Source organism: Motacilla alba, chromosome 14 (genome assembly GCF_015832195.1).
Source record: "Motacilla alba alba isolate MOTALB_02 chromosome 14, Motacilla_alba_V1.0_pri, whole genome shotgun sequence".
Classification (NCBI taxonomy): Eukaryota; Metazoa; Chordata; class Aves; order Passeriformes; family Motacillidae; genus Motacilla; species Motacilla alba.
The window spans coordinates 6430114-6442218 of NC_052029.1; the positions used below are offsets into that span (position 1 = coordinate 6430114).

At 40.7% G+C, this 12105-nt stretch overlaps 1 protein-coding gene across 2 annotated transcripts in view; it reads right to left on the reverse strand.

The window, feature by feature from the left end:
- The window catches only part of LOC119706833, an 80197-nt gene that overhangs the window by 14616 nt on the left and 53476 nt on the right, over positions 1-12105 (reverse strand). For both annotated transcript variants that reach the window (XM_038150958.1, XM_038150959.1), the window contains 12 exons: positions 11507-11619; positions 10559-10640; positions 10219-10356; positions 9393-9555; positions 8607-8728; positions 7059-7199; positions 5963-6076; positions 5452-5580; positions 4862-5023; positions 3038-3202; positions 1724-1889; positions 274-458 (listed from right to left, as the gene is read on the reverse strand). In XM_038150958.1, the coding sequence (XP_038006886.1) occupies positions 274-458; positions 1724-1889; positions 3038-3202; positions 4862-5023; positions 5452-5580; positions 5963-6076; positions 7059-7199; positions 8607-8728; positions 9393-9555; positions 10219-10356; positions 10559-10640; positions 11507-11619 (1680 nt within the window). The remainder of the gene's footprint in view (positions 1-273; positions 459-1723; positions 1890-3037; positions 3203-4861; positions 5024-5451; positions 5581-5962; positions 6077-7058; positions 7200-8606; positions 8729-9392; positions 9556-10218; positions 10357-10558; positions 10641-11506; positions 11620-12105) is intronic.

Genomic DNA, 12105 nt, shown 5'->3' on the forward strand with positions numbered 1-12105 from the left:
TGAGCAGTTACTGCTGCTTTCAGTTTATTTACTTACCCTCCTCAGAGGATCCCCCCTTCAGAAGAGGGTCCTGTATTTTCTATCTCTAGGCATGGCTGAATTTCTTAGTTCTCACCGTGGTAACTTCTCACATACCCGTGAAAATAATTAAAACATTGCATAATTATGCCTGGTTACTCACCAAACTCGTCTGCATGGAAGGTGTTCCATCAAAATAACAAATTAAATTCTGGGAAAATCACGCTGCAGATAACAGCCACTCAAGGGTCTCACCTCAGCCTTAAGAACTGGATCCCCACATCCGTGCGCCAGAAAACTCAAGCTTCCATTAGCAGCTGCTAGAGTTACTTGTCCCACGTTTTCCTGCCTTTTACCATTGATGCTGAGATAGGTGTTAATGGCAGCCATCTGTTTCCCATCAGAACAAGCACTGACTTCCATTCCTTCTTCCAAATCCCCTTAAGGAATGAAAAAAGAGCCTTCATTTACCGGAACAACATTGACAGACATTGTTTGAAAGCCAGCTTTTAATTACTTTGATGATCAATCAGAACTTGAGTGTGTTAGGTGTGGAGGAAAAAACTAAAACAAACCAGAAGAGATAAACAAGAGACAATTAGATCAGTGTCAGGGTTTGATCTCTTCTGTGTGGCTTGTTAATGAATTACATAGACAGATTTGCTACTGCAAAGGAAGCACTGGACTGATTTACAAGGCCTTTTTTTTTTCTATTTTAGTCCTCACTGTCCCTTGTTGCAGATATTTCAAAACTGCTCAGCCCTTAAATGAAAGCCTGTCAGTTCCACCCACCACACACACAAGTCATTTCTACAGAAGCACTGATGAGCATAAACAAGTGGTTGGCAAGGTGCATGCAGAATCTGGGTTGAGAGAGCTGAGTTGAGTCATTTCTACAAACTTCTGACTTCAGTGATTCACAAACTCAAGGTCCTAATCTCAAAAACATCATAGCACATACAGGTGAGGACATGAACCTGAGAGAAACTCCCATGCAGAAGTGTGGAATGGCAAATCCGTAAGTGAAACAAAGGCTGGGATTGTCAGCAACATGAGTTTGAGACAACTGGGATACCACCAAATCGATTTGGTTTGCACCCAACTCTAGCTGTAGCTGAAATGTGGATGAGCCCTACCTCTTGCAGCTCATTTCACCTCACTTTACTCATCTAGAATTTAGGCTTAACTTGAAACAAGGGCCTTTTTTTCCTCTCTGTTGTCAGTCAGAGCTGACTGCTGTGAGACAATCCCCTGCAGGCAGTGATTGCACACATCCCAGTTCATCCAGCTGTTCAGCATGTGGTACAGTCAGTCTCTAGAGGTGCCTCTCTCATTTCCTTTACTGAATTTAGAATGCAATGATTATCTTAAGGCACAAAACTTTAAGATGGTTAAATCAAGAGGAAATTTATCCTATCTTTTGTTACCATCTATTGTAATCATACAAAAATGTGTCCCAAATTGAGCTTTGTAACAAATTTTAAACGTCAGCTTTTCTTTATCTGAAAGACCATAGCTTGAATGAAATGTGCTAGCTCAGTGCTAGAGACACGACTTCCTTCCTGTCTCTTCATAGCACTGGCACTGGGAGTTGCAGAATAGCTCCAGTTGGAAAGGACCCATCAGGATCATGAAGTCCAGCTCCCTGGTCTTTGCAGAACCTAAAAAATCCTATGGCTGAGAGCATGGTCAGTGAGATACATACCTTGCAGATACCCCATGTAGTACTGAAAACACTCCTTTCCTTTTGAAGCAGCTACTTTTACTTTCTCTTTCTCATCAATAATCCCCTCCACCAGGATTTGGCTCTGGACAGATGAGGAAGCAGCAGTTCCTGTCAGGCCTAGCCAAATATCTTCAAAGGCTCTTAACTGCAGCCATAAAGGAAAAACATTTATTCAAAGCCACCACACAGAATTAATGATCATTCAGAGATGGTGCTCAAATATCAGTGCTTCCCACAAAAGGATAAGTGGTGAGGGAAATGTTTCCCAATGCTTGTGCACTAGTTGCACTAAGAGAGGCACAAGCATCAGAGTGATTGGCCCAGGAGCTGAATGATAGGATAGGACGAGACTTCTAGACAAAATTTTAATGGAAGCAATTAAAGAAACATAACTTTCCAGTCAGTTCTCTGTGAAGCTGCTGATTTGTGCCATTTATTCCAAAACACAGAGTGAAGCAAGCTCATGCAGAGCAGCTGATACTCATTTCATCTCCCACCTCTCTAAAGAGAGAGGAATGGAAAAATAATTTAGTATTTGTTACTGATTAAGTCATCATCATAATTTTGTTAAGGGATGATCTATTGTCTCAGTTAGTGCTTGACTACCCACATTCCTACTAATGAAGAGTTTGGATGGTGCCAACCTCGTTAGCTTTTTGCCTTACTCTTGTCTCCATCTGCCTCTCCACCATTTTAATTTCACAGAAAATTAAAAGCAAATGCAAAATGGGGGAGGGGAGAGAAAAATGAAGATATTTGTCTCAGAATGAGCATCATATGAGCTGGTTTGTGCCTTTTTTAGGTTTTTTTTTTTGGGGGGGGGGTTGGTGTTGTTTTTTTGTTTGTTTGTTTGGTGGGGTTTGTTTGTTTTGAGTTTTTGGGGGGGTTTTTTGCCAGTTCTTTTTTCTGGCAAATTATGCTTTGTGTAAGCATTATATTTTGTTTCCCTCTTTCTTCTGACAACCCCATACCTCACACAACAGAGCAGTCATGCTAGTCATGCTGAAGGGGAGTTAGAACAGCACACAGCCTCTAAAAAATGATACACTCCACTAGAAACACACTTGCTTTATTTGTGACAGCTCTACAGAGAACTCAGGTTGGTGTCTGTCGGTCACACGGCATGGACACTGCCTAACTGCTCCTTGAGAGGCAGCACTACAGAAACCAGGAGAGTTTTATGTGGCCTGCTGTTTTACAGTCACTGCCTGCACCTGATCTGTTTGGGAAATTGATGGCAGCAGGCCTTTGAAAACCAAACCCCAGTGCCAGTAAAATAAAAAAGAGACTCACTTCAATTCCCAGAGAATAGTTCTTCACATCAGCAGTGCTCTGATTCCTTATGGATATTCCAATCAACCCCTCATCTCTCCCATGATCAGCAAGGTGGAATCTGCCCTCTGACTGCAAAATGATGTCATCTTTGTTGAGCTGGTGCTTTCCAGATAAAACAATTACCTAAGTAATGCACAAAAAAGTCGTTAAAGCTTCCAAATTCTTCCAAACAAATGGGCTCTGCTTTGAGTAGCAGGAAGTTGTACAGTGGCAGTATTCTCATGAAATTACACCACAAACAGAACTTGTAGTTTCAGAAAGCAGCACATCTTCCTGCTCCTCACAGCTCTGTCTTCGTTACATCTTCAGTTTCTGTGCTGTAACAAAGCATGTTCAGTGATTGCACCCTAAGACCAGAGGAACAGCTGCAGAGAACTATATTTTGTTAAAATGTCCAATGTTTTTGCTCCTACACTTCTCAGCTGCTCTGGCCAGACATTTTGATAAAGTTGGGGATACACGGGAGGTGAGGTGAATACTGTCCTGGTTTCGACTGGGATAGAGTTCATTTCTTCTCCATAGCTGGTACAGCTGGGGATTTGGAATGGGAATGGGGTTGGTTACACACTGATGTTTTGGTTTTGCTCAGTTGTTTATCTTAAGTCAAGGACTTTTTTTTTTTTTTTTGCGTGTCTCTCCTGCTCTGCCAGTGAGGAGGTGCACAAAAGCCCACCTGGGACAGATGCCCCAACATGGCCAAAGGAGTTTTCCACACCACAGAATATCATGTCCAGTACATAAACGGGGGGGAGTTACCTGGAAGGGGCAAATCTGGGTTTGGGAAGGGGGGAGGTCTGGCATTGGGCAGGGGGTGATGAGCAATTATTTTGTGCATCACTTTGTTTAGTTTTTTTCCTTTTCACTAGTAGTAGTAATAGTAACTATTATTATTGTATTATTGTATTTTACTTTGTTTTCAATTATTCAGCTGTTCTTATCTCATCATACAAGTTGTACTTTGGATTGTTCTCCCCATTCCACAGGGAGAGGGTAGGGAGAGAAGGGGTTGAATGAGTGGCTGTGTGCTTAATTTCCAGCTGGGCTTAAACCATGATTTTGAAGAGAATGATCCAAAAATACAGAGGTACCCACTTTTGGAGTGACATGCATATACATCCTTTGCATTGTAAACAGTCTATCACACTTGGTCTGGGAAAAAGTTTTCCTGTTGCTAACAGAGCGTGAGCTGCTCTGATAGTAAATAAGGAAACCAAGATGTGTTTCAGCCACTGGGAACTGGAGAGAGACATTTATTGCAGGTTCCAAGTTCTGTGTGAGTGTCTACTAGCAGCTCTGAGGACCAGCATGCACCTAAGGAAGATCATGGATGGGCCTTCAGTTTATGTGTGTAATAGAAAAATAACGTTACATTGTGGTTCAAAAATCCATCACTACCAGCAGAGCAATCATAAAAACCAGCAAACTTTTACCCACAGGGGAAGGAAAGCACTTTTACTCCTCTCTAGTCTCCTTTTTGATCACTTATGAGCCTGTTTTGGTATTCTCCAGAAACATAAAATTAAGATACCTCTGAAAGAGGAACAGGAAAGAAAGAACATGGAGGAAGTGAGAATGTTTACAACCATAGAAGGACCTATAGGATACACTATAGTAGCAAACAGAACCTTTCGGTCTCAGTCCATCAAATGACACTGTTTATTTATTTAAGCTACAGAAGTATTTTAAGTCTTCTGAAGAGTTGCAGCTGAGGAAAACTAAGTCTCCAAATGAGTAGTTAACATTTAAACAGAAGCAGGTTCAGTGTGTTTATGTCAGACTTACATTTGGAAGGTCACAGAACTCAAAGCTTGAATAGTATTCCAGGCAAGAGTAGTAGTTTGTTTCTATTTTACCCAGAATCTTCTGTTTGGCACATGGGGTCAGGAAAATATTTTCCAGAACAGCTTCTAACTGAAACTTATCAGGATACAAGAGTTGATTTCTCTGCAATGAACCAAGAAAACAAAAGATGACAGCAAGATCTTAGACATTCCTTGGAGCCCCATTCATCCCACCTCTGGGCTGGCTTTTGTTATTCCAGTAGCTTCAGGATTTTAATGTAACATTTCCAGAACATAACATTTGCATTTGACAATGTTTTGGCTTATCAGCCTTGCTACCAGTCCCTATCCTACAAGTTTTGCAAATTTAGGGCACAGGTGAGGCCTCTAGTTTGTATGAACCCTTTCTTTCTTAACTATGCTCCATTTAGCTTTCTTCCTGTGTAGAGAAAAATTAAAAGGTAAAGTGAAATAATGATACTATTCTTAAAATCCACTCAACATTACATCTAAAACCAAAATAATTCCTAATTTACTGAGAGCAGCTTCCATAAAAGTGGTAAGTCAACAGATACAACTGCCTTCTCTTACCTCATACGTGAAATTGTGTTTGAATTTTTTGTCATCCCACTTCAGATCTAGGTATTCATTAAACAATGTTGGTCTTTGCTCTAGAGACCCACATGCATGCAGGTGTTCCATGCTTAATATTCTCTGAAACTGGAAAAGTGGAAAAAATTGACACATAAGTAATTTTTTAAAAAGGTGTTCAGTATATCCCCGGGCAGTAGGTTTCCTGGGCAAAAACACACCCTGTGGGAACCCCTGGATGGTCTATACCCATGAAACCCTGCTTCAGTCTCTCCCAAGAAACCTAAGGGGCTGACAGCTCTGTCCTGAGGGAAAGTTGCAGCCCAAGTACAACCATGTCTGGCAACATGAAATAGAATTTATCAAAGCATTTATTTTTCTTCCTCTAAGACAAAAAGTTTGACTTAAAGGCTTTCATAAGGTAACAAGTACAGAAAAGAAATCATTCTGTGAGGATCAAACACAGAAATTCAGCTAAACTCATCCCTTCCAAGGGATGTAAGGCTCATACCTGGCCTGCAGAGAGTGTCACACAGCCACCCCAGGCAGTGATGTCCATCTTGGATTTATCCTCCAGCCCCAGCCGGAGGTGAGCAGGCTGCCCAGCATTCCCTGAGACCTGCAGCTGAAAGCAGAGAAGGATTTGTCCATCAGCAAGACTAGAAGCAGCAGAGTGATCCCCATCCAGTGGAGGAAAACAGAACCCCTGTGAAAGCTCCCACAGAGCCACGTTAAACTCTGTGGGACTCAGTGGTCTGGAAGCCCCAGGCCTGAGACAAACCCAGGGAAGCTGCACTTCTACAACCAAGGCCATGGAAGGCTTTTGGCACTCTCTCTGGAAGCTGCCTGGGGTCTGTCATGTCAAGCAAGCAATGGCACAAGTGCAATAATGACCCTACAAGAGAATTTATTCCTCTGAATATGATTCTAGAACCATACTGAGTATTGTGCAAACCCCCCTGAGCACAAGGGGCTTCAGATGAACAAACACTGCACCGCTGGCACAGCTTATTGCTGAAGTCTTCAGCCTCAGCAGCTGCAGCATCCTGACCCACACAGTGCATTGTCAGACAGAATTATACTGCAGCATTTGATCTGGAAGGATGATTTGTGGAGTTCCTCCTCCTCTTTTTCCCTATATACGCTTTGCAAGTGCATTTCAAAACTATAGTTTAAAGCCTTTCTAGTCTTGCACATTTTCACATTTGTGTTGCATTGTCCTATACAATCTAAAAATTTATATTTTCTTTACAGGGATATCAAAGGGTTTCTGGTTTGGTTTTGTTGTGGGGTTGGTTTTCTTTGTTTTGTTTTTCTTGTATGTGCAGACTAGGAGTTCATTGCTTTATGGACAAAATTTGCCTCATTTTCATTGCTTGGCAGATTCCTGGGCACTTCTGGGTTCCTCCCATCCAAAATGGATCAATACTAAAAGTGGAAGACTCTTGGCTAGGAAACAGTGCTGGTGGTTTGGACACGAGGAGATAACAGCACTCTACATTTTTCAGGGTAATTTCTGGTTCTGCAATTCTCAGGGATGAAAGGCACACTCACAGCAAATGCAGTATCACAGCTGTGTGTTTTGCAGCCCAGCCTCATGATCTCACCTGCTGGTTGTACTTTCTGCCCCTTCTTTCTGACAGGGAATGCAGCTCCAGTTGCTTCAGAGTGCAATTAAATGGGTGGGCAACAGCGGCTCTGTAGCTTGTCCGGTGTCTTCCAAACTTCAGAGAGGATGACACCGATATCTGATCCATATCAACAGATGGAAAAGGAACTTGTGAAATAAAACACCTCTCACATACTGACCTCAAACATGCACCCAGTAAGATTTCCCTGTACCTTGTCCTCAGATGATTTACGTGCACAATAAAGTCCTTTCTGAAGAAGTCAGGCAAATTAATGGTAAAATTAGAACAATTTTTGCTGCTTGAATTCCCTGCATAGCACAGCTCAAAGCAGAACTACTCTCTGTATTTTACTAAAACAATGAGCAATGCTTAAGTTTGTTGAAGCTTAATTTTGATCTCATCTTTAGGCACTTCAGGCTGCACTGCCACAGAATCACTGGACACAGTTTACAAAGTTAAAGCACAAGAAAAAGCATTTGCTTCATCAGGAACTAAATTCTGCTATGTTATTGAGAGCAAAATATTTTTGTGGTAATTTAAATAGTGGTGGGATTTTAAGAGTTGTGGTAATTTAAGTAGCAGTAAAAAATATATTCTATACAACTGTTAAAGTAAATTTTGGAATTTTAACACTTTTTAAAGAAATAAAAAAATTCTGTGCTCTTTGCAAGCACTTGTGTTTATTTGTGGTAGCATACTTTATACGTTGTCTTCTATCTTTCCATTATTCAGAAAATAATGTAATACTCAGCCAAGGTGCTGCATTTCAGATGCACATGTAAAGACAGCACAGCTAGCAGCAAGTCAGGAAAGTGTCCCCACTTAACCACATCTGGAAATCAACATACCCTATGTTCTCCAAGTTCTATCTTTTTCACTCCTTATATTTTTAAGAAATAGTGATGACTTACTTTATGAAAACAGAGACTGGTTTCAACTGTTCCACATTTGTCAGTGTTGCTAATAAGGGGGAGAATGAAAGAGTGAAATACAAAAGAGCTTTGACTGAATCAATAAAGCCGAAAATGCTAAGCAAGGTATGTGTCCTCTTCTGTGTGGATAAATCCAGTATCACACCCATGCAACAAGCTCTTCGTCCTTCTCAATCTCAACTAATGCTCACACTTGCTCACTTGTCTTAAATTTTATTTCTTTGTCCATGGGCTCCTTTAAGCATGACATTTGTGCTATTCTTCCCACCTACTCTCAGAGGCCCTTGCCCAGTGCTTTGAAGTTTATGCATTTCATTACTTTTGGTTAAGCAGCAAGGTGTGGGGTTACTGCAAACAAAAAAATACTATGGCCTGAAAATACTTCCTACAAGAATATCAGCTACTCAGCTTTCACAGTCAGAACTTTTTATACATCCAAGAAGGGGGATAGTTTACCTTATAGTCAAGTTGCCAGGCTTGCTTAGTGCCTTTTTTAATTAAAAAAAAAAACAACAAAAAACCCAAAAAAACAAACAAAAAAAAACACCCTCTTGATACCCTCCTGACATTTTTTTGCTCTGGGCCACTGTACCTTGTCCTTCTCATTCCAAATGACAGTAAGAACATCCTGGTGACTGCGTGCTGAATGTTTCACATATAAGTTGGCCCAGGCATGCCGTGGAAAAGGGATGGAGAGAGGATGGAGAAGTTCCACTACAAGGAAAACAAACAAGATTTCCCACCAGGAATCATGACTATTCCCAGGACATTTTCCCACAGGCAGCAGGACATCCCTTGGCTCCCAGGGAAACGTGGTCTCTGCTCACACACACACTCCTACCCAGCAGCCACAAGGAATTCAGTCAGTGTGCTGATGTCTGCCCAACATGAGGAAATGTGAGAACAGGAACCCTCTCTCTGTTTAGCAGCAGAACAGTAATTACTTGCAATAACCAAAAGATTGACAGCTACACCCACAGCAACTTCAGCAACAACAACCAGGGAAATAATCTGTGTGAAACTGAGATGGCCTTACACTGGGAGAGGAACAGCTTACAACACTCAAACAGGTAAGTGCAGTTATCTTCTCTATTTTCAGATCAAAGTCTCAACATAAGGGTTTAACACCTTAAGGTAGCAGCCAGTGTGACCAGTGCTCCCTTCAGCACCCAGTTTTATGTTCCATATTCACAAAGCAGAAAGAGAATTCTGAAGTGGATGTTTCTAACAGCCAGACCTATAATGAATTTAAAGCAAATAAGACCTTAGAAGACCTGAACTGAAACCAGGATTGAAACCCTTTGGACATGCATTTTGAATATGCATTTTGAAATCAGATTTATGTAGTTCATTTTATAGTCTGCTTTGAGAAACCTACCCTGAATGCCATGACCTCCAGGCAGCTTTGGGAAGAGTCCAGTGTAAGTGCCTGATAGCTTTATCTCTTTGCCATCCCACAGGGCAATGTGCCTTAGCAGATGAGTTCTGTTGCCTTTTTGGTAAATTGTCATAAACACAAGTTGCCTTGGAAGAATTTTTACCTAAAATTAAAAGAGGGCAAACATTAAACCCCAAGTTCTCTGAGAAGGTAAAACCTGAGTGCAATTTTGGTACCCCAAAGTCCTGTGGGGTCTGAAGGAGTGTGTTTTTAAAGGTCTAGTACAATGATACTCTAAACCCACTGCTCTCATACAAGCAACTATTCATTTCCACTTGTCTTCATTTCTACAGAAAGCTGTCTTTGCAAATAATGGAACATACATAAACAACTGAGTATTCCCTTTACAACAGTCTTGGATTATTATACAGTTTGATTTTTTTTATCTCACAGAATAAACCTTACAACATCAAGAGTCCTACTATTACAGAATAAATCCAGCAGACAGCACAAACAACAATAGGTATTTGTGACATCTTTTCTTATTTAGAGAAAGAAAAGTGTGGTACCTGCATTATAAAAACTGGTTTCATTTGTAGCACATGATTTTTGCTATTTCCTATAAATCCTATATGAGTGCTCCATCTATAGGAGCAAACAAATATAAATTCAAACTAATCCACAGTCAAACGTTGGCTCATGCTACTGAGAAATCAGGCAAAACACCTCACACAGCAGGAGCTGCATTTGGCCTCCACTGCTTGGCAGCCACCCCCAAGTGCCCTCCTGTCACAGCCTGCCTTTGCTGTCAGTGGATGGTACCAACCTGGGCCATGGTCTGTGCCACTTCAATGGCATTAGTGTAGCTGCTTCCAGTCAAAGTTAGCTTTGCTGAAATGTTGAAATCCCTTTTTTCCATCCTGAGGTAGAGTTTGCCTTTTGCTTCACTCATATCATAATTTACCTTTTAAAGTTCCCATGAAATTAAAAAAAAAAAAAAAAAGGAAAAGACTGGAATTGTCAACATCTTTAAAAACAGGAACATCCTCAACAATAACAAAAATGTTAGAGATACTAGTACTAGAAATGAAGCAGCTTGACTCCTAAAATATTAGACAGGTCTACTTTGCAGTGATGTATGCAATGGATTACTTGCAGATAGTTACCTTAGAAGACACTTGTGCTGCACAGGGGAAGTACTGTAGAAAGAAGGGATGAGTCTGGAGTGCTTTTATAGTCAACTCTTCACTAAAGGGAAGAAATGTTCTCTTGTTCAACAATATTTTACAAAGTCCACTCTTGCTGGCAGCACAAGTTCATCTGAGTTAGCTCCAAGTCTGCCACAGCTTTTAGAATTCAAATGGCAGCACCTGCCACTGAACATTCACCCAGCTCCCAGTTTTTGATACATTTACACAAAATGAGCTCAATAAAAAATCTGTGTATGCATCCCAGAGACAGAATGTAGCCCACTGGACCAGAAAACATTTTGCCACAGCAGATGCATCAGCTTTTTAAAAATGAGAAAGGCATTTTGGAACCTGACTTTGCAAGCATGGTTTATAAACTTAGAATTTACAATGATTAGAGATTTTAACAGAACTTACAAGACTTTTCAAAGGTCTATTGCTAGAAACTTAAGAAATATCTGAAATACCCCAAGGCTATAAGTATCACACCTCTAAATACTCTTAAAAGCCGACAGTTTTGTGCAGATCCATCCATACTGACACCAACTTAGAAAACCAGGTCACCATAATTTTTTAAGTTTCAACTGTGCCAAAACAATTTAGTAAGATTTAAATATTTATGTTAAGTTATATTTTTAAGTACTTGTCTGGTCCAGGCCTACAGTTTTAGGGGCTCTTTCACTGTCTGCTACTTGGATTCTGTGTGGGCAGGCAGAGCCAGGTCCCAAGCTGTGAGGGGAAGAATCTGTCTGCAGTCCTTCAGAAACTCCCAGAGGTTTACAGAGTGTTTGGTGTGACTTCTCACTTTATTCAAGTTTTGTTATCCATTTCACCAGCGATTTGGTGATTAATACAGTAACTGTATTCCATGGAAATCACAGTAGCCTAATGACATTTTTATAGTGCTCAGAATGACCCTTTTACCCTTGCTGGTCTTTTTTTCTACTGATGGAAAAGGAGAAGTTTTTGTTTTGTTCATAGGTCATCCTCAGAGAACCTTCAGTTTCATTTTCAGTCATGACTTCTTGAATTGTCATCTGTGGAGGGGGAAAATAAACAAATCACATGCTATAACTTCTACCCATCACTTCACCTCAACTGAGCACAATCTCTTGACTCACTTAAAACCATCATCTTGACTGAAGTTTATCTTCCAGACAGGCCTTCTGGATGCTTCCTAGATGTAAACCAAGAGCCTCATGAGAGGTTTTCCTTTTTTTGCGTGTGTTTCCATAGCTACTCATTTGCATTATTGACAAATATTAGTGTTACTTTAGATGTACCCTTATCTGCTTTAAGTCTAAAGCCACTGGTTCTTGTTTGTGTCTCCCACAGTCTCATGTTTCATGTACCAGAAAGAAATTGTGCTTTTGTGTTTTTTGGTTTTTTTTTAATAAACAGATGAGGCTCCACCAATTTTTTGCTCCAGGGCATTCTTCCCACAGCTGCTGCATCATCTACAGCCTTATCCTGAAAATGCTAAAGAATCTCTCTGGGAAAGATGAGGGCTGTGTCCCACACTT